This window comes from Lottia gigantea, assembly GCF_000327385.1.
Source record: "Lottia gigantea unplaced genomic scaffold LOTGIsca_26, whole genome shotgun sequence".
Taxonomy (NCBI): domain Eukaryota; kingdom Metazoa; phylum Mollusca; class Gastropoda; family Lottiidae; genus Lottia; species Lottia gigantea.
Window position 1 is genome coordinate 2495645 of NW_008708797.1, and position 23942 is coordinate 2519586.

Genomic DNA, 23942 nt, shown 5'->3' on the forward strand with positions numbered 1-23942 from the left:
AATACTTTTACAGAGGATGATTCAAGACATCTAGTTACCAATACATTATATGATAGTCCTTGGAGAACATCACCATTACCTGGCAATGGAAAGTCGGGTGAGAAATTACTATAAATATGATAATTAGTGGTCAATTCTCATCATATCTGTGATGTGTGCATGAGATCATGGAAAAAGGAAACTGGGCTGGTGTATTTTTTTGAAAACAACATTGTTATGTGCAGCCTCGTCGCCAGGAATGAATTGCAGCTGGGGCTCAGATTTTGTACTCAGAAAAGTTAAAGACCCTGAGAACTCATTTCTGACAATTTGGGGTGCTAAAATCATATCAAAATCCACAAAGACACTGTAAATGAATCTATCTCTGTTGAACTGAAGACGGTTTTGCTGGGGCTTAATTCTCAAACGCTGTACCCTAACGACAAGACTGGTTATGTCGACATCACAGCTGTTCATCTGGCTACAGTTTGTAATTTTTATGAAACTTTGTATGCATATATATTGGCGAGATATCTTCATTTGCCTTCAGATGCAGGAGGGTAGGACTCATTTCCATTCGTTGGAGTAGTGAAAATGCAATAGTCCCTTCAGTTGTCAACCATTAATGAAGAAAGTGCTACTGTTTTGATTGAATTTTGAGGGAACTTGCTTCACAACTTTTGATATAATTAAAATGAGGATTGATATCGTAAATTGATGAGATCTTGTATGATTTCACCTAAGCATCCTACTTTAGTTTTACCAAAACTGCAACAGAATTGACTTGTATGCAATAAAAAAATTTAAAAGCATGATATTTGTTGATGTGTGGGCATATTCTTTTGGGTTACTGAATGGTTGTATCTTTTGTTATAGAGAGGAAGTGTTTCTTTGAAAGGTGCCAAATCTATATTAACTGTAACATTTGGTAGTATGATAAATATATATCACATGATATTAGTATATCAATATTTTTGTATTGCAGAAGAACTTGAGAAATTCTTAACACCAGTAAAACTTGATCCTGGGTTAGAAACAGTTGATGATGAAGATTTTAGAAAATTACAGAAAGCTGAAGAATTGGAGAAAAATCCACCTAATGATAGATTTAGATTGGTATACTTAATCATGGTCATACATGGTATAGGTATATTGATGCCATGGAATATGTTTATCAACGCCAAGGATGTAAGTATGAACATATCAATATGTACATTCTGTATATATTTCTGTATATTATGCAAATTAGTTAGATTATTTTTAGCTTTATCTGAGTTGTTATGAATTGATAACTTGGCTATAATATCTCAGAAATTTTGAAAATGATCAAGGTAATAGTCTGATAAATATGTCTAATTTTCATGGAAACTGTTCATGTACTATAAAACCTGTCTGCTGGCAACTGTACAACCTGTAGACAGCTTTCCTGACATAATTTCTCCCCTATTTTCATTTTCATTCATTTGTAATAATTTCTCTCATATCTACTTTCAGTACTTTGAGAATTATAAGTTGAATTCTACCGTGAGTCCAGTAAAGGAATATCAGAAGAATTTCCTATATTATGTTGGTCTAGCTTCCCAAATACCCAATGTTTTCATGTCTTTGGTTAATTTCTGTTGTCAGTGTGGGTAAGAAGACATTTTGCCCTATTCAAAAATAAAAATACAAACCCTTTTTGTCATTTTGTATGTACTAAACTTGCTATTCATGATCTATCAACACTGTATGCAACACTTGTTCTGTCAATAGTTAAATTATCTCTTCAATTAACGATTTCTTGACTACATCTGAAGAATTTCTAGACACATTATTTTACATAAATGACTCAAAAGGTCACAATTCCTTCTATTGAGTATTAAAAAAATTTATGATGTCAAATTAAGCAAATGAGATAAATAGAGATTAGAATAAAAGAACAATGTCCACAAATAATTACGTACTGTATTTATACTTTCAGAGGTTCGGCATCTGTACGTATTGTTATTAGTTTATTAGTTATGGTCATAATTTTTATAGTGACAGCTTCTTTAGCAATGATTGATTCTTCAGATTGTAAGTCTTACTAACTATTTTTTATATGTAATGAGATATAAGCTGATATTAGCACACTAAGAACCTTGGTATTTGTTCACTTTAGAAATGATATAATTGAATAATGAGATGTTACCAAATTTTCCTTGAATTGGTTATCTCATGTGAATGCTCAGCAATGGAATGATTTGTTCAACCTCTTAAAAACACACTTTGGTTGTCTTATTATGAATCAATCACGTCAAAGGATAAAGTTTTTCTAACAAGACATAAAAGTATCAGGTTGTTCCTATGGATCCTACACAGTGGCAGAGCCCCTCGTAGCCCAGAAGGCTAGTTTTTTGGGCAAGGCATTAAAAAAAAATTTTTCTTTGAACGGCCTGATTTTATGGGTTTTTTTTTTAATTTAAAAATGAAATCATATCTTTGCCCAAATATCCTATACTATAACTGTATTTTTTTAAATTGATAGCCCGATTGTATTCTCCTACAATAATATTTTATAATTCATATTATTTAAGGATCGAAATCACTGCCTGAATGTCATTCGTATGATTATATTTTACATATTTCAAAAATTGAAATCGCAGCCCGAAAGAGTTTAGAACTTTTTTTTACACAACCAAAAAAAGGCAATTTGGGCACATATTTCAATTTTTTTCAATAAATATTGTATGACAGGATATTGTATCCAGTGCTACCAGTGAGAGAAGCTTTAGTAGATTGAAACTAATAAAAAATTATCTGAGATCAACAATGGCTGAAGACAGGCTCTCAAATTTATCTTTGATAAATATAGAAAGGAATTTTGCCAAAGACGTTGATTTCGACAAAGTCATTCAGACACTTTCAATGATGAAAAAAAGGAGAAAAGCTATGTATGACTTAAGTTGATAACTATGATAATTGAAATTAAAAAAAAAAAAAAAAAATCGAAATAATAAAATCCATACAAACATAACATTCCAAATCTCAATCCCAACATCGGGTGAAAACAGTACATCCCATAAATTAAACTGAATACTTGTGGGTCTCCTAAGGGGGGTAGTATCATGTGTTTTAGAAAGAGTGAAAATACTCTGCCAATAACAATAATGTTTCTCTCGAAGAGTTTGCAAAACTCTCATAACTAAGTTAGAAATTCGGGCAACCTCAGATATCTCGCCCCCCTGGGACGTTAACCTGGCTCCGCCACTGATCCTACTGAAGCGTATTCTTCAAAATACTAACACATACTAACTTGAAAATTCAACTTACTAGCTTGAAAGTTCAACATACTATCTTGAAAATTCAACATACTAACTTGAAAATTCAAGTTGTTACTAACTTGAAAATTCAAGTTACTAACTTGAAAATTCAAGTTACTAAATTCAACATACTAACTTGAAAATTCAACATACTAACTTGAAAATTCAAGTTACTAAATTCAACATACTAACTTGAAAATTCAACATACTAACTTGAAAATTCAACATACTAACTTGAAAATTCAACATACTCGCTTGAAAATTCAACACACTAGCTTGAAAATTCTAAATACTTACTTGGAAATTCAACACACTAGCTTGAAAATTCAAGTTACTAACTTGAAAATTCAACATACTAACTTGAAAATTTCAACAACAAAAAAATGAATGGCCATAATACGCTTCTGTAGGATCCTGTGTGTGCTTCAGTCTGTTCACATTAGATCCTTTGAATTTCATGATGGAAAAATTTATACCATTCTGTCCTGGCAAACTTCCCCTCTTACATTATACATTATTTAAGACAATAGGAATTGTACTTGAAAGTAAAATTGTCTCTTTTTTTGATTTTGTTGTGAAAAAACAAAAGTGATTTGAATAATCTTATATTTCAGGGCAATCTGTCTTCTTTATTGTGACTATGATATCGGTTGTAATACTCAATAGTAAGTAATATTCAAATGTTATTAAAGTAAATGAAATCAAGGATAACAATAAAATATTGTAAAACTAATATTTGATATTTTAACCATTTTACATGTCAATTGATTATGTTTTATCATGAACAATGTGTTGTGTAAACAAGCATTATTTGCCCAATAATGAGCCTAATAGTAATTTCCTTCTTCAGTTATAAAGGGTTCACCCTATTGTTATTTGTGTTGATCATTGCATCAAATTGTACTTATATTACAGTGGCTGCTGGAGTTTATCAGAACAGTATGTATGGATTAGCTGCTATTCTACCCATGAAATACACTAATGCTATTGTCTTCGGAAATGTAAGTATCTAAGATTTCATATATTTATAAATATTTTATAGACATTAATTTTAAAGCTGCTTCTTGTTAATTTAGATATTGACAACTTACATAACTATTAATTTCCTTATATTCCAGAATTTCTCAGGAACTTTAATTGCTGTCATTAATATTATCTCAATATCAGGTAAAACTTCATTTAGTTGCTAATCAATTCGATATCTTACACTTCTTGTTAGTTTCATATTAGACATGTGTGAAACTGTCCACATTCGGCATAATTAAGTCATTTATTCATTTCAAACAGTGATTTTTATCTAGCAAATAGCTTTATTAGAAGACATTACTAAAGTAACCAACATACATAGTTTAATGAAAGTAGGAAAAGTGTTTTTTTATTAATGTAATTTTATACATTATTTTACAGGAGCACCAAATATCAGAACCGCTGCTATTTATTACTTTGTTGCTGCTATTGTTATTCTGTTGGTTGCTTTTGACGCTTACTTTATTCTACCTCTTACAGTAAGTTCAATAAAATTGTAATTTTTTCTACCTCTTACAGTAAGTTCAATAAAATTGTAACATTTTCTACCTCTTACAGTAAATTCAATAAAATTGTAATATTTTCTACCTCTTACAGTAAGTTCAATAAAATTGTAACATTTTCTACCTCTTACAGTAAGTTCAATAAAATTGTAATATTTTCTACCTAGTAAAATAAGTTCAATAAAATTGTAACATTTTCTACCTCTTACAGTAAATTCAATAAAATTGTAATATTTTCTACCTCTTACAGTAAGTTCAATAAAATTGTAACATTTTCTACCTCTTACAGTAAGTTCAATAAAATTGTAATATTTTCTACCTAGTAAAATAAGTTCAATAAAATTGTAATATTTTCTACCTCTTACAGTAAGTTCAATAAAATTTCTACATATTACAGTAAGTTTATTTTCTTCCTACTACAATAAGTTCAATAAAATTGTAATATTTTCTACCTAGTAAGGTAAGTTCAATAAAATTGTAACATTTTCCACCTCTTACAGTAAGTTCAATAGTTTTGTAATATTTTCTACCTCGTTAAGTAAGTTCAATAAAATTGTAACATTTTCTACCTCTTACAGCAAGTTCAATAAAATTGTAATATTTTCTACCTCTTACAGTGAGTTCAATAAAATTGTAATATTTTCTACCTCTTACAGTAAGTTCAATAAAATTATAACATTTTCTACCTCTTACAGTAAGTTCAATAAAATTGTAACATTTTCTACCTCTGACTATAAGTTCAATAAAATTTGTAATATTTTCTACCTAGTAAAATAAGTTCAATAAAATTGTAACATTTTCTACCTAGTAAAATAAGTTCAATAAAATTGTAACATTTTCTACCTAGTAAAATAGGTTCAATAAAATTGTAACATTTTCTACCTAGTAAAATAAGTTCAATAAAATTGTTACATTTTCTACCTCTTACAGTAAGTTTGATAAATTTGTAATATTTTCTACCTAGTAAAGTAAGTTCAATAAATTTGTAACATTTTCTACCTAGTAAAATAAGTTCAATAAAATTGTTACATTTTCTACCTCTTACAGTAAGTTTAATAAATTTGTAATATTTTCTACCTAGTAAAGTAAGTTCAATAAAATTGTAACATTTTTTACCTTTTACAGTAAGTTCAATAAAATTGTAATATTTTCTACATAATATTTTCTTTTATAAAACTCTGACTATAAGTTCAATAAAATTGTAACATTTTCTACCTCTTACAGTAAGTTCAATAAAATTGTAACATTTTCTACCGCTTACAGTAAGTTCAATTAAATTTTTTACCTAGTACAGTAAGTTTATTTTCTTCCTCCTACAGTAAGTTCAATAAAATTGTAATATTTTCTACCAAGTACAGTAAGTACATTTGTGATATTTTCTACCTCTTATAGTAAGTTCAATAAAATTGTAATATTTTCTACCAAGTACAGTAAGTACATTTGTAATATTTTCTACCTCTTATAGTAAGTTCAATAGTACTGTTGTCAAATTGTGCTATATTCTTCCTGTTACAGTAAGCTCAATAGTAATGATTTCTGCCACTTATAGTAATTTCAATAGTAATGTTTTCTACCTCTTACAATAAGTTCAATAGTATTGTTTTCTACCTCTTACAATAAAATCAATAGTAATGTTTTCTACCTTTTACAATAACTTCAATAGTAATGTTTTTAGATTGTACTATATTCTACCTCTAACAATAAGTTCAATAGTAATGTTTTCAGATTGTACTATATTCTCCTTTTACAGTAAGTTCAATAGTAATATTTTCAGATCGTAATTTATTTTTATTTTTTAGAAATTCTATCGTCATTTCTGCACTATCGTTGAGTTAAAACAGGCAGCTATTACAGAAAAGGGTGATGAGACATGTTTGACAGGATTGAAACGGTATTGGTTTGTGTTTAAAAAGGTGAGTATGAATAACTTGATGGGTAGAATTAATATGATAAAAATAGCTCATAATAACAATTGTCTCTCATACTTTTCACAGAGTTGTAAATTATGGACCCTTAAAGTGAAAATTTTTGATCCTGATCCTCAGATTGGAGCAACGGTAGCTCAGTGAGTTGGACACTTTCTTGCGTTCTCTAAAAATACCTTCGAATGCATGTCGAAGGGGCTGACATGGTTAGAGTGTCTTCATTAGCCCAATTATGTGCAGAAGAGTACCATTTCTTTTTCTCTCCTCAGATGTAATTGATTCTGCTTGAGGAATGGATCAAATTCCACCTTCAAATTAATTCATATAAATTCTTTTTTTCTGAGATTGTCAATAGAATTTATATATTAAGAGAATATTTTTAGTAACTGAATCATAAGATAACTGATTTTTTGACATTTATTTATAGATATGGGTAATGGTATTTTGTGTATGGTTTGTATTTTTTGTCACCCTGGCATTATTTCCAGCTATACAGAGTGACATACGTAGAATAAACTTCCCTATCAGTGGTAAGGATACTTCAAGGGCTCTTAGTAAAATAAGATGCTTTTTTATATGCCCACACAAATAGTTTGGGTGTATATTGTAACTGCCCCGTCAGTCGGTCCGTTCACATTTGGCTTGTGCTCACTCTGCAGGCTGCAATTCTTTACAGATTATTTTGCTTTTTATTTTGTGTCATTTCCAACTTAGTCTTTAAGCAACAAATCTTTATGGATTCTTTATATGCTCACAAGTAGTTTTTTCAAAAGTAACTCTCTTTCTCCCTTTAATTGTGAGAAAACAAAACCTCATTATCTTATACTGTATAAATGTCTTTTTGATGGATAATGATTGATGTATAAAAGTATGATATTCCCTTAACTTGTAATGTAATTTCAGATGCGTATTGGGCACCCATATTCTGTTTCTTGAACTTCAATTTCTTTGCCATGTTGGGAAATTTTGTTACAGAATTCATCAAATTTGTAAGTTGTTACATACTTATTATGTGTATAGTTGAGAGTAAGATTCTTACTTTACTTTGGAATCTGATTTGAACTACAAGATCAAACTATTAACAAGTATAGAACTCTCCAAAATTGAATAAAATTGCAGGGAGCCTATTTGGACAAACTGTAATTGCTTTAGTGAAGTTAGCATGAAATTTAATAATTAATCATTATATATAGTGAATATTGAACTCCATTTTCCTTCCTTTTATTTGTAGCCTGGTCCAAGATTTGTGTGGATACCAGTTTTACTGCGTGTACTGATATTTATTCCCATATTTTTGTTATGTAATTACTTACCACGTGGTACCATCCGTGGTATACCAGTCTATATACCTAATGATTATGTCTATATAGTCACAGCAGCTTTAATGGCATTTACAAGTGGATATTATAGTAGTTTGGTTATGATGTATGCACCAAAGTGAGTAGCTATCAATTGATAAATGTTTTTAATATTGTAATATTTGCAAACCGTTAACTATATATACATACAGAGATGTATCATGGTCAGGATTCTTTACTGTTACTGCATTTTTGTTGAATGATAATTACATGTAAACCTTTCAACAGCCTTTCCCATGTAACATGGATGTAGGGATTTCGAAAAAAATGAGGGTAATTTTTATACGTCCTCATCTCTCTATGTGAAGCAGAGTTATTGCCCTTGCCTCAAAATCTTGAATATGCTATTACTCTATTAGTTTTCAACCGATTTTGATGAAACTTAAAATGGATGTTTCGTTTTTACCATCTGCAAGCGGTGGTGGGCCTATATGGCTGTGGTCCACTATGTTTGTTTTTTCATTTTAAATTTTTTTCCGGATTACCGGATTACTAGTATGATATTTCTTGTGAAATCCAAGTATCTTAGACAGCAAATTAGTAAATGGGTGTAAAGTCAGTCTTATTGCTGTTATTTAAAACAATCCTTGTTGGAATGAAGATATACATGTAATGTTTTTTAAATTGTCTGTTTCAGATTGGTCGCACCTGAGTATGCTGGAACTGCTGGAATGATGATGGCACTATTTCTGGTATTAGGTATTTCGTGTGGGGTGAATTTCTCTATTGTTTTAACAATGATAGTAGAGAAAATACAGATATAATATCATTCTTCCAAAGATGAAGGAAACATTGTTCTATAATTGTTTGCTTTACTAGTGGATAGAACTGAATTTAAGCTATTTATGTGACCTCTAAAACTAAATGATGTTTGTTTTGTTGTGGTATTAAAGAAATTGTTTGTTTAAATAAGACAGAAATCAACTAACCAAGATAACCTCTTTTCATTGCATTTAAGCTATTAAGCATCTTATGTATTTTTATATCGCTCCACAATTTATGTATAAAGCACTATTTTAACAGTGAGAATTTTTTGTTTATGTACAAATCTCGGGACAAACAAGTTTACTGTTTTATTTTATATCATCAACTTTATGAATAAGAATTCTCTTCCTTTTTTTTCACAATTTTTTTGATTATTGGTAAAATTACATTGAACATAATTTATTCTATACAACATCAAAGTTCAACTGCTTGATTGAACTGCTATTCTCTCAAGGCATTCTTTCACTTTAAAGAAGTTTTTTGCAGTAATTTGATGAGTACATGTTATTAGATTGTTAGAACCAATACTACCTTTATAGAATATAGCCATATCTTTTTATTAGAGTGTCATATTGAGTGTATATTTATATTGATTATTGGTAAAATAACAATATCATAGTTAATTCTATGTAGCATCAAAGGCATTTTAGAAAAAATAAGATTTTCTAGTCTAGTTTTCAAGGTATTCTTTTGTTTTAAATTTATTTTTTTCATTCTCAATTTTAGTGGCAAGATGATGACACAGGTGCAGTTGAATTATTATAAATGAACTATTCTGATCATAATTTGAATCAGAAGAATACTATTAAATATATATCTCTTTGAAGTTCATATGTGAATAATGTAGGCTATGAAGGATTTAAATTATTTTAAAATAGAATTTGAAACTAGAAATTCTATAAATTCATATCTGCTTTGAGAACTAATTTATTGATTGGAATATTCCCAATTGTTCAGCTCTCTATTAAAGTTTTGATGTTATTAATCAAATGACAATCAAACTGTTTAAGATAAGATAATATTCTAATCAGTAAATTGTGGCAGCTGTGAAGTTATCAGTTTTGAATATAGAAAATGACTTACATTCTTAGTAATAATATAACATATGTCTAATCTCATGATTTAATCTTGCTTGGTCATATTTCTAACAATTTTAATCTGTCTAAAGCATTGAACCTTAGTAGGAATTGTTTAGTCTGACTCTATAGTTTGTAGAGCTATTAGGACTTTTTTAGATTCCAAAAATGGAATGTTGCAATTTTCAGGTTTTTTGGAGAAATAAAATCTGGCCTCTGTAGGAATAGACTTGTTATTGAATTTAATTTAGGTTTAAGTTAAATGTGAACCAAACAATTACTATACCTGCAATATTAGTGGGACTATAGAATAATGGTGTGGGACATTTTCTTATCACTTGTTAACTATTGCAATCATTTGGGCACATTACAACTTTAAAGTTAATAAGTTAGATATAAATACATAAATTTCCAATATCTACCAGATTTAATAAAGGTTCTGAGATTTCTGACTGTAAGCCCTTGATATTACAATGTATCATTCCAGGAGAAAACTACATTTTGTACATATTGTAAATAATTTAGGTGTAATTCTTGTTTTTTTGGTTGTAAAACTGAAGGTTTTTTTAAAACTTTAGTAAGGAATGACAGGGTTGAGTTTATTCGTTTTTATTTTTATTTCATTATTGTCCCACTTATTTTCATAAAAATTGATCTCTCAGTTTTTTTCATTCCATATTGTCATGCAAAACATAAACACATGCAGTCCACTTCAGTTTTAGAAAGTGTAAGTAGTAATTGCCACAACAGAAGTCACACTTTCAGTTTCAATACCCTAGTTATTCTACATCAAATTTTAGTTGTTTTTGTTTTGAACAGACCTGGATGTGCTAAAATAAAAATATCTTTGACCAGTTCTGCAGAACAATATATTGAACTAAATTCTAGTTTTCAAGAAAATAAATACTATCAGGAAATAATGAAGAGCTTCCAACTTTCTATCAAACAAGTGTTACTCTTTCTATTAACTATTATAACTGATGAATCTTTAGTTTGGGACCTTGGCCGGTGTTTTTATGATAATAATATCACTTTCTTGTTTTGTTGATTCTTGATTCAGTTAATTTTTGATTAAATAAAATTTTTTACAAAAATTGTTATGTTATAATTTAGGAAAATTCTGACTACACCATGTCAATAATTTGTATAATTATTTAACTGCATTCTGCATTCTTATTTTCCCTTTTTCAGTGACTGTATTTTCCTTGGCATTTAATTAAGAATTGTTATATACTACACGAAGCACATTGATAATTTTTTTATTTGGATCTTTGTTATTGATATTAAATATTGTTAAATCTATCTTTATAGTAAAAAAATTGTTATTCTTAGAAAGACATTTGTATAAATAAGTTACTGAAGCAACAAAGACAGATTGTATTATAATATTTACTCAGAGATTTACTGAGATTGGATTAACATATAAATAATTTGGTTTCATTTTTATCAGCAAATGATATTACTGAATACTCATCTGATATAACTGTGGTCATATAAAACAAATCATTTTGTAAATTAAAAGATTTGCATTTTTAATGAATTTATTATTTTAATCAGTTTTGAGATTATAAAATCTTAAATTTTGACCTTTTGCAATATTTATATTGGTCATTTATGTCTAGTTATTGTTATTATTCATTTTCAATATGATGTCATTTATTAGTGAGCTTGTAGTTCTGGAAATATAGAAGAAATAGATGAACAGATTTTCATATTACACTGACACACTGTTTGATTTACATCTATTTATTTATGTTGATCATATACTGATCACTGACAATATTTCAAATGGATGTAACATAAAGTTTAAGTCAGAACACAAATTTCTGTTTTTTGATAAACATTATTTTGAATAGACATTTAAGTAGGCAATAGTTTCCCTTATTTCTCTTGAAACATAATCAATTTATAAATGTAGAGAGCTTTTATCTTATATATATCATCCTGGACTACTTATAACATGACTGTTTTTTCACAAGGATTTTTGATACATAACCGATAATTTCAAATGTTTTATTATGGATTGTTTTGATGTGGTGTGTTCTTGATTTCGTAATTTGACTTTCTTCATATACATCACATGATAAAAAATTGTAATCACTATAACTGTCACACAATTTTATCTGTTTTGTTTCTTTATTCATCCATGTCATTATTTTTTTCTGCCAATAAAATCTGTAATCATTTGTCTTGAGTTTTCTACGTCCACATGGAAGTATGCCACAGCAATGCAACTTGATTAAATTCAATATTTTCTGATACTTTTGTCAGATCAGCTTATGCTGATTGTGTAATGTAGAACCATTCGGGAAGTCAAAGGTTTTCACTGCTTCAACCGCTGTTTGGTCTCTGTCACGTTTTAAAACAAATCCTTGAAGTTTCCTTGAATGTTTATGCAGTGGCTACGTCTCGTCTTCAAAAGAAGGCAAAGGTAGTGTCTATTATTCTAATTATTTCTTGATAACATAATGAATATTGGATAGAGAAACCCGAATAGGTTGTATCGTACTATTTTGGGTTTCGCTATACCATCATTCATCATTGTTATCATAAAACAGTTTCTACTGTTCTACATGGAACGCTTGGATTGGTTGGATATACCGTCACTAAAATGCGACTGTGGTAGATACCTTGTTACATTACAATGGGAACAATAATTGTGGAGGTGAGAGTGTTAGTAAAACGCAGTTCTTCATCACGACATATTAGGTAATCTGTTACCCAATATAAATAGTACTGGTAAATTTATTAACATAAATCTAAAGCTGGGTTATTAGTAAGGTAGATATGCATAGTTGATAATTTTGGTGCAGATCTCAAACAAGTTGGTACCTCATTCATAAATGCCTGTAATATAAAAGGATAGCTTTAACAAAATATCTTCGAGCATTTAAAACTAAAACAATCGAGAAAAACATTGCAAAAAGCCTTGCCTTGGAGTAAGTGTAAGGATAGACACGGACCAGCCATTGAAAATACCAATCCAAGGTATCCCACAAGCTTACCGTAAATGTTGATTGTCCAGGATGTTCATATCTTGGAGATTTTAAGTCAGCAATCATTGCCCATCCAAATGCATTTAATTTTCCACCATTGTATAATAGAAACACTGGAAACATCTTATGACAGTCGGAGTCCGTATGTAGATCATACCAATAGTGCATGCCTAAAATGATTTAAGGTCATTTCAATTGAACTATGTTTAAAATATCCATAAATTTTAAACACAAAAAGAACTAAAGGTATCGAAAATGCAATAAAAACAGTATAAACGTCATTTTTATTCCATAATCGATAGTTTAAATGGTAAATGGAATACTATAAAACCATTAATTTAGGCAGTGAAAGTAATAAAAAACAGTTTTTTGAAAAGAGAATATGTTAAATTAACTTAAAACCATATATGTGCATTCTAAATACGTGTTTAATAACTATAATGGTTAATAATTTACAAACCCATAGCAGGGAAACATTTCCCCTTTGTCCATTTGGTTCCAGCAAGAGCAGTTTGTTCGTGAGGGATTTTCAGCAGGTTATGAGAGGGATTTGGCCCGTTTTGTATATACAGTTCATTTCCTGTTCCTTCTGCATTAAACCTTGATTGTGATCTCCCCGTACTGCATATAGTTGCTAAAAAAGAAGGCACCTCTCAACAAATAATGTCTGACTTTTAAACAGTCATCTTCACTTATAATTCCAGTCAACCAACCGGTCAATGGGTAAAGAATTCGGGAAAGATCAATACCTAGAGGTTTGGCCAACCTGATAAGTTGTTATCCTTGTAAAATATAGTTGTTTCTTTCTTTCGTTCCTATCAAAGGGTGTGAAACCATTGTGCTTATAAGATTTCCTCTCTTTCTTGTCCAATTTTGGGTCGTGATAGTTGAGCAGTCAAGCGCAAATTCAATGTGATTTGTTAGGCTGTATCTTAAAGGATTACTACCTGATAGAATCTGAATGGACCTAAAATTTAAAGTCTGAAACTTTGTCAACAAGAGTAGGCTATATATTCAACAGTTGAACTTACCAGGTGCCATAACTAAAGAATAGAATCCCCGTATCATATGATATATTTAATAAACTAAATAATAATTGAAACACGCTCCTAAGCATGTTTCAAAATTACTTTGTTTAATAGATTATTACTTAGTTTTATGGATTGATTGAATTATAGAGGGATTCTGTTTACTGCAGTTTTGACACTAGGTAAGTCCACTGATGAACAAAGATTCATATTATGCCTGCAAAAAAGCTATTTTTCAGTTTAGTTGTCTACTTGAAATGGGTAGTATTAATCGGCATCAATCTGAAAAAGCCGATTATGCTTTATCATTAACACTGAATGTAAGTCTTACATGGATTTGTAAAATAAGCTGTCATGAAGTAGCGGTCTCCATCTTTTGTAAATGGTGGTGTTATCTCTTTAAATGGGTAACCATTCACCTTCACCTGATTAAAATTGAGTTAGGTTAGTTTGGATCAATTCCCATCAGAGCTAATTCCTATAAGAGCTGATTTTTGTTTCTATTGAGACTATAGTATTATAGTATAACGTATTACGTACTATAGTATTATAGTATAACGTATTACGTACTATGATATGTTTATAAATAGATTATTGTCGTCAGAGAAACTTTTCATGTTAACAGGCAGTTACTCATATGTATTCTAAAGGAAGGAGAAGTGTTAATATTCTGTATGCATATCTGATACTGGAATTCTGAAATTCAACTTGTTGTCATACATGATCATTATTACCCACCATGTACGAAACAACGCGAACCAGAATTAGTCTGAAATCTAAGAGAACGACACATAGTTTCATATGTCTCTTACCCCTGCCTGAATACCAGCAATATAACCATTTTTATCAAATAACAAGACAACAGCATAGTCTCCATCTTTAACATATCTTTCACCTCTGAAAGGTGAGCTATCTGGAAAACGAAATACAGTATCATACACGATCGATTTAAATGTCCGAAATTTGACGAGTCAATAACTCACCAACCATTGAATTTGACAAGAATAAGGCTTTCATCTAAAACTTACATTTTACTAATCACTGGCCTCCTAATAATTCAATTTAATGCTATAATTAACTTACTATCACACCCAGATATTTTTTTGAAACCATCTTTATGAGCATCATGTACTGATCTTGGTAGTGAGGAAAAACTATTTCCAGAAAAAGGTGCACCAAATGTCACTGAAAATAATAAAAAAAATCTGTTTTCTGTTCTATTTAACCTCACATCTCGGACATGATTAAGCAAAATAACGAATACATGGGCACGATGATTATTATGACATAATTTTTCATATTCTGAGCCTTATATCTAGAACGCAAAACGAGTTACATTTGTTTAAATGAAGGGATATGATGCGGTTTTTCACTAAAACTGTACTATTGTTTCAACAAATCATATGTTTCACCCTTTTCTTATAAAGTTTCAGCTTAAAGATACAATACTTACCCTTTAGCCCATCCCATTTTGCTGAAAAAAATAGAAATAGAACAGTACCATAACAATCACAGTTCAAAGAAGAGGGGGCATATGGCGTCTGAGTATTTTTTATCCATAGCCTAAATGGTGGGGACCGAAAAACATTCAATTTCAGTTAACTTAAACAATGATGATACCCAAGTAGAACAGTATAAACTATATTTGAGAGACTCTAACTCGGATAAGATCTAGTTCTGGTGTCTTAGTGTCTCAGTATGTTTAGACAATGACGAAGACTTTTAAGTAAACAAGTTTCTTTACCATTTTTTCCAAATATAAAACCATTTGCCAATGTTACCACGAAGGTTAGCACAAGTATGACTTGAATTGCAATCATCATTGTATCTACTACCAACTTCGTCTTCTGGTCTTATCTTTATAGCCAAAAAAATATGATTTACCTGTCATGTCCTTCTGATTAAATAGATTATAAAAATTGTCTGTCATTCTTTTAAAATGTGTTACTTTACAACTACCATAGATAGAATTGTATACTAGTATGACATTTCATTTATACTCCAGTGAGGCTATTCCAATATTTCACTCCGGTAAATAGATTTCTTTGATGTGGTCTGGACGCAATCAAAAATGAAAAATGTTTTAGGTGTTAATTGAAATTGCAGAGAGTTTCTCTTTAAGCTCATCATCTAAGCAAATATTGTAGCGTGTGAGACATATATACTCAAGAATTTGCATCTTATGCATTCTGCGAGTAGGTAAACATAACTAATAACCGTGTATTTTATCTATTTTTTACCTTTCTTTCACAACAATTAACAGATTCAATGGTATGACAGTATAGTCAAATTAGGTCAACACTTCAGTTCTTAAAAGTTCAGAATCATATAAAATAATGTTGATATAACATTTTTAATATATCAACAATTCCTTCAAATCACATTTAAAGCCATTTGCTTTCAAGGTTTAGTTGAAATATTAAAGCTTTTTTCAAAATTCTACTTATTAAGTCGGCGAAGTGATTCAAAATGTTTGTGCGTGCGTGTGTGTTATTTCTACGTAAGAACCATACGTATAGTTTTGTATGAACCAATACGTCATTGAGATGCACAATCTATTACCCCGGTTCCCATCCTGGGATGTTTTCACTCCCTGGGGGTGTGGGACTAGGGTGTCATGGGTGTGGCCAACTGGTGTAGGAGAAGAATTTATTTCGAACTGAGAGAGCACCTCACATCAACACATGCTGGAAATGTGGATGAAACAAATTTGGGGTGATGTGAAAGGTCCAGGTGATTGCTCCAAGGGTGTGAAGGCTGGAAACAGTTGGGAACCACCGATCTATTAGTTGCTAGAATTATTATCATTTCCTAAATAATTTCATAATATTAGATAATTTTCGGCAAGTTTAAAATGTTTGATCATTAAACATGTCATAATCTATACAGTACTGACAGTCTGAGTTTGTTTAACAAGGTTTTAACTGGACGTGGATTTTCATTCAAATTATAGTTTGGGAAAAAATGGTCGTTTCTCTTGATATAGGAAGTAGATTCAAGGCTGACTCTCGCACAAACATGACAAACACAGACAGATTGCGAATCACTTTAACTTCACCGACCACTCCATTGATACTTAATAATTATACCTATCGAGCCTGTTGCGCCGACTATTAACATTAAACCAAAACATAGATGAGTTATTGGATGAACCAGTAAAACCGAATGGTCTACATCTTAGCTCAATAACCAAAAATGTCATTCATTACTATGTATAATCATAGTGCGACAAATCTGTCAAAACACTATAAAGTTTTGCTTTTTTATACTAAAAGAATTGTGACTGCGTTCAAGAAGAATAAAAATCTCAGCAATCATTTAGTCTATATATGGCAAACTTGAACCACTATAAAGCATTTTTCCAAACCCATAGCTGTATTTACTTTTGTATCAAATCTTTCCATATTATCACTTTTTATATCAACTAATTTCATAATTAATTTTATCTTTGTCAAACCTCATCTTTCAGTATACACTTTATTAATTATAACTACATTATACTGTTGTTTACACTATGTCATCCTTTGATTTGTTTCCTATTTCACAACCTATGTCAGCGCTTTTTTGAGAATAGTATTCTCATCTCACTCTAACACTAATTGTGATCTTAGCCATAATCTGTATTTCAACAAATGATCTTAATTTATTGAATGGTTATAGATAGATAGATGTTCAAATGAGATATATCTAGCTAGTGTCATTTTTGTAAACATTTTAGCATTTGCCTTAAATTTGTCGAGAGATTGATTCACAGAGCTTTAATTGAGCATGACCACTTATTCAAATATTCTAATTGAAGGTTGAAATTAAAATTTGACATAGGGTTTGGTTTTTATGTATAGTTTATGTCATCATAGAACAGTATACAGTGTGATGATATTGGTTTAAGTTGTGCGAGTTTGAACAATATCTGGTAGGTTATAATACAAATTTTACAAGCATTTTCTTTGTTATTAAAAAGTAGATCAATTTACTTTAGTGTACCGGTGTTTAAACTCCATTTAAATACTTAATTGAGAAAACAGCACGTAAAAAAGGCTTGGAACACATTTATGTTACTCACTGAGTCAATATACTAGTTTATTCATCTGTTATAAAACCATCTGTTTTTGTTTGGAAACACACAGACCTGAATTATATAATCACAAGACTTTGCGTTCAAGTTTAAAATTAGTGTCTGAAGATGAAGCTATCTGTTATTCTCGTATTATTTTTGGTAGTGTGTTGTGAAGGTTTTCTCTTCAATTGGTTTGGAGGTAATGTATAGCATTTTTAACTCCAGGAGTTACTGTGTTTTCTTTAATACATGTACGCATTGCAGATCTGACGTTTTCATTCAATCATATTATTAGGCCTACTATATTTTCGATGGATATATTTATCCTATAAACATTCCGTAGCAGCAGAGATAGAATTAAAGAATTTTGCATTGTAAGTTATTTTAAATTTTTAATTCGTTCAATGAATATAATCAATAGAATTAGGATTGGTATAAAGTTTATTGTAAATTCCAGAAAATGCCAAATCATCGTGAATATGATAATACACAAATCACAAGATTAAGGCTAAACAAAATATTTATATGAACTTCTAATCTTATCTTAGACTAGAAGTCACTGCGTTCTTTTATTATATGTCTTCCATTTACTAACTTTGAGCTGCAATGCGTGGTCAGTTTCTTTCACTGCTTCTAGTGGGTGTCACTTCAGCCTTCTTGTTTGGTAAATCAGGTTTGTCATATTTTTTTTATAGCAGATTTTTAAACTCTTTGTTCCCATTCCATTCAATGAAATAGCATATTTAAAACACGTAGAGTCTGATCAATGGAATCTAGGTGATATAGAGGTCCATTTCAACCACTGTAACTTTAGTACTTTCTATAGGTTATTCACAAAATTCATATCTTCCGTAAATTAACTCAGGTATTATTAACAAGGTGCAGAAGAGTAGGACGTAAAACTCCATTCATTTCATTTCATTTCATTTCAGGTACTATTAATTCTAGATTTCCGTAGACAAATGCATAATGAATGATATTTCTTTTCTTTTCTAGCCAAATGGAATGGTTTGAAAGGTTTGTGTTATGATTTAATTAAAGAACAAAATATATTAGATAATGGTCGATAGCTTATCTATGCATCATAGACATTTTTATTGAAATTATTGACTTGAGTACCATTGTAACAGTGTAGGTATTTCTGGACAAAATGTTAAAAATAAAAAAATGTGGAAAACTATTATTCTGACTTAATACCAAAATTCGAATCCCATTCTATAGGTGTCTGGATAATAATGGCTACTGAATTTGAATTATGTTAAGGGGAAATAGTTCATATTTGAATTAAATTAGATTATTATCAACACCAGCTATATCCGAGATCTCCTCGTAAGCTTAAAGTTTCGTGTTTTTCCTTTACAGTTACATGGGGCTTGAATATTTTCAGTAAAAATGTATTTTCATCTTTACCAAGAACTGTTGCTGATGCCAAGTCAGATGGTTATCAACTACTCTCTCAAACATGTTCAGGTATAATACGTGATGTTTAATTTAGTCTTAATCGTACTAGAGATTGTATTTTAAAAATTTGAATGTCCAAATAAGCTGCCCGTCATGTTTATGGTTGCCTCCCTTAAAAGATGATAGGCTTTCAGAATCTAGTTCAATATGAATAATGCATTATGTCTAGAATATCATTATTGCATGGAATCGATATTAGCATTATTTGCCATAAGCCAAACCAAAGGTCAAATACAATGACGTACACATGAACATGTAATGATGTTAAAGGTGTGGAACAGTTATTTGCCATAACCAGGACTTCAGGTCCTAGCAAACATGTTAATCTGTATACACTTATGTAGTTATCTTGTGCAACCATACGGGACCCGCATACGTTTAAAAAGGAAAACGATACACGAATTTCAGTGATTAAAAGGAAAACATATTTTGAATTGTAATTTTTAGGACTGTTTGAAGGCTATAGATATATTAAGAATGGTGATAATGCAGTAATTCTTATCTTCGATACACAGGGATTCATTGCTGGTCTTCAAGTTGGGGTAAATAATATAAATATTGGTATTAATTTGTAGTTTGATTTGTTTTAAATCGAATGTATCCATATTTTTATTGGACCTTCATCACACCCTTCCCTTTCGTCTTCACAACCTCAGCCATTGATTCTGGTATTGATTCTGAGAGCTTTTGTTTTTGTTTCGTCAAAATTAGTCTTCAGTGCTTTTTTGGACCCTTTCTTGTATACTCTTCATTATTTGTAGGTGAAGAATGGACAGGCAAATGGCTATCCCTTCCCTAGTCAGAAACCACCATTTGTCACTGAAGGTGACTACAACTACCTTACTGCCTACTTTGTTGAACCATGTAAGTAGCATATAATTTCAAGTACAAAGTAACCCCATGTTAAATGTTTTATGTTGTCTGATTAGATATTTCTAAATACAATTTCAGCTACTATTTGTAAATCTGGTAGATCACAAAGCGAGTTCGATACACAAGGCACTGGAACAGGTCTTTATTTCCAAAACAGTACGAATCCCCTGAAAGATCTGGTAAAAATTCCCATGAAACCAGATGATCTCCAGAATACCAAATGGGTAAAGGGGAAATGTTTCCCTAGCATGGGTATGTCTTTGCTCAAAGTATTATTTACTAATATTTAGGGTAGGGCTATGGAATGTGGCACGGTGGTCCAATTCCCTTGAATTCTCTTAGAATATACAAACAATGTGAACCTTTTCTTGAGCTGGATTGTTTGACGCTGTTTAGGATCTATCATGCACAATATCATATTGAACATTGTTGGTACTGTTCTATACGACAATCTTAGACAGCTACCCCTAACAAGTGTAGAGATATATCTAATGATTCCATTTGTCTGGGTTTTCAATCATGAATACTTCTTGTATTTCTGTGATCATTAAAGACGTACAAATTCGTTTTCCAGGTTTACATTATTGGTATGATTTGAGCGAAGATTTATCCTGCCAAAGTATGTTCCCCGTATTTTTGTTATACAATGGTGGTGATCTTAATGGTTTTGGGTGGGCTATGACAACTGATCTCGACTCAAAACGATATGAACATCCAACTCCAGATAAATTTAGTGTAAGTTAACCCATATAAAACATCTGTTTTCGTGATAATCGTTTGAAGATCTGATGAAACGAAATAAGCTTTGTAAAACACTTTTTCACTTAAGCCACCTCTTCTGCCAATTATATGTACTTTTTAGTTAATTGATTGACATAATAGCTTCCTATCGTTTATGTATCGGATCAATGATAATGTTATATTTTATATATTTTATCTCCATCTTGTGTTTTGAGTATCAGACAGCTTATAATTTTGATTTATGAAAATTGTGTGTGTTATTTTTTCAGGCCTTTATGACCGAAGTACCAACCTGCCTTAATACCATTGGAACAATTTCTACTATGCATGTATATTTGACATCCAAACCTCTCCTAAATTTCTGTTAAATTACGAAAGTTCAGAAAGATGTAGAAATTCAGGGCGTGTTATTTCATTTAACAAAAGAACCACGTTTACGCCTCCACCGTACAGATAAAAAACTTGAGACGGTGAGCTCAAGTCGACTGGCCAATCAGAGTCGGATTTGTCCCTGTCAACATTGGCGAAGGGCTCGCGTCGAAAAATTTACTGACTACAAACAACTGAAATCAAATGGGTAGTGGCAGATTTCAACTACTCCGGTCGACGACAATGTGCAATTTTTGCTCGAAAGTGAAAATGATCAACCGACGACAACTAGTGGCAACTGAGATTTTTCTGTGGTCGATATGCACATTTAATCCAGAAGTTGATCAGATCGGTTGATCGGATATCGCAAGATATAGTTGGCAGTCGTTGAAAATTAAAGAAAATCCAAATGTCATATTCTGCCAGTTGCAGGATCAACCTGAGACTACCTTCAGTGCTTAGTGAAAACTGTGCTTGTTATAGCTCTTTTCTATACTATTTTTAGTTTTTCTATGAGAAATGTTTATAACCTCAAAATGCTCTGCTTCATCCATCATGTAAGTACTCTAATCTGTACGATATCTGTCACATTCACGTTTCCTCATTCTTCTGGGTCTGTCATGACACCAGTAACATTTGTACGGGTTTCTCTCGGTATCACAAACATGTTTAGGTAAAGCATATCTACATTGTTCACAACAATCAGCTTTCTCTTCTATAGTATATCTCGAACAATCTCTAACATCACATTTAGCTTTAACTAATTCACCTTGAGGACAATTCTCTAAAACAAACACAATTAGCTACAGAAAAGTTTATAATAATGCATCTAACGGTTAAATATACTTTGAGGTCATGAATTTGATCCAACGATACTAAATATAGTTTATCATAGAATCCAGAATGATTGCTAAGAGTCATTACCTGAAATCTTATACTTGGATAAGGTTAGAAAAGTTTGAATGTCAAAGTGGGAATGGTTTATAAGAAAATTAGTTTTATGACTATATATTTTTGGAGAAACAAGATTTCATGCTATCAATAGACTAACCTGATTGTGATGGTGCTTCGTCATCTTCTACACATTGACCCTTTACACACCACTGAAATAATCAGAATTTAGTTATGAGGATAATTCTAAAGATGCCCATTTTTAACGTGCACATCAAGTATCACATGGGGCCTCGGTTTATTGTCTCAACCGAAGTCAGTCCCTCCGACCTGACAAAGAGATGATAGCTTGCCAGGCAAGGTAATATACGCCCACCGGCAGCTTTGATATATGAATAAACAAAAATTGGCATACAGTAACAATTAACAGTATGAAATATTCAACCTTCAGTCTTACACTTCTTTTGAACTTTTTATGGGGATACTGTATACTATTACCAAGTTTCGTCAATATCTGTCAAGAGTTGGCCTTCTGGTGTTTACAGGTTAAAACTTGAACGCGTTTTTAAGAACAAGGGCAATAACTCAAGCTAAATATTTGTCGATTTTTTTGGTTTCCATAGGCTTCATCCTTGGATGATTACACAAACTCACACACAGTATTAATATCAATAACCCAAATACATCAAATTATCGCATCAATATACATGATCACACCATGTTTCAATAAAATCAATTGAAAACTGTAGTCTTTGTTCACCAACAAATTTTGACGAGTTTTTCTAAGTCAAGGGCAATAACTCAAACACCGTTCACCGAAAGAACGTCAAATTCGAACTTGACAGAGATCTCATCAATTTAAATGATCACACCAAATTTCATTAAAATCAGTTGAAAACTGTAGTCTCTATTGTGTTTACAAGAAATGTTGACGGAGCGACGGAGCGACGGACCAACGGACAGGGGCGACGGAAATATACGTCCACATTTTCATGTGGGCGTATAAAAATAGATCATAACTTGAAATAGTGCTGTTCTTTATTGTCCCACCTTTTTATCACCACAAACTGTATAATCTAATGCAATATAACCAGAAACACATTCATCTTCTTCTGGATCATAACAATGTAGATTGATACATAATTTATCTATAGAATTTACACTCTGTTCATACTATAATGATATAAAATACATAGGCTGTAATTAAATCTAAAGGCGTGAAAACTCGCAAATTAGTGTGTCAGAAAAATTGACCTAAAAGCCTACCCGAATAAAAATCTTTAAAAAAAAGGCACTCAAAAAACAATGATTTATTCATTTACTTTAAAATGAATATATCATTTGAGAAAGTATAAAACGATCTGACATTTTTGAAAAAAAAACCTATCTGATATCAATTTGTAAAATCATAATAGCAGCTGAGAGCTCAACCGGTAAGTAAGAAAGCGAATACATTTTATGGGGCTGTCACACCATTATGTTCTGGTCAGCGTTCTATTACGTTTGAGGAAAAGTTGTTTATCGTCCATTGTCGCTGGGAAAGCGCCGGAAGAGCGTTGCGTGAACGCTAGTGAACGCTGGTAATCGTCGGTGATCGACGGAGAACGCTGGTC

General features: G+C 31.1%; 3 protein-coding genes across 3 annotated transcripts; 2 read left to right on the forward strand and 1 right to left on the reverse strand.

Annotated features, from left to right (window-relative positions):
• Window positions 1-930: 930 nt before the first annotated feature.
• LOTGIDRAFT_117641 (hypothetical protein) lies at window positions 931-8836 on the forward strand (the record flags this gene model as incomplete). The annotated part of the gene is made up of 12 exons (XM_009056063.1): window positions 931-1167; window positions 1474-1610; window positions 1940-2034; window positions 3875-3925; window positions 4176-4261; window positions 4379-4427; window positions 4668-4765; window positions 6589-6702; window positions 7142-7244; window positions 7618-7703; window positions 7946-8151; window positions 8710-8836. The coding sequence occupies 12 exons, from the start codon at window positions 931-933 to the stop codon at window positions 8834-8836; spliced, it is 1389 nt and encodes a 462-aa protein (XP_009054311.1).
• Window positions 8837-12661: 3825 nt separating this feature from the next.
• LOTGIDRAFT_160886 (hypothetical protein) lies at window positions 12662-15867 on the reverse strand (the record flags this gene model as incomplete). The annotated part of the gene is made up of 7 exons (XM_009056064.1): window positions 12662-12760; window positions 12919-13079; window positions 14269-14362; window positions 14750-14850; window positions 15021-15122; window positions 15391-15411; window positions 15822-15867. 7 exons carry the CDS (start codon window positions 15865-15867, stop codon window positions 12662-12664), a joined length of 624 nt encoding a protein of 207 aa, XP_009054312.1.
• Window positions 15868-18114: 2247 nt separating this feature from the next.
• LOTGIDRAFT_232212 (hypothetical protein) lies at window positions 18115-21952 on the forward strand. The gene is made up of 8 exons (XM_009056065.1): window positions 18115-18193; window positions 18991-19011; window positions 19357-19464; window positions 19903-19997; window positions 20217-20319; window positions 20407-20580; window positions 20903-21063; window positions 21339-21952. Exons 1-8 carry the CDS (start codon window positions 18121-18123, stop codon window positions 21435-21437), a joined length of 834 nt encoding a protein of 277 aa, XP_009054313.1. The 5' UTR covers window positions 18115-18120; the 3' UTR covers window positions 21438-21952.
• Window positions 21953-23942: the final 1990 nt, after the last annotated feature.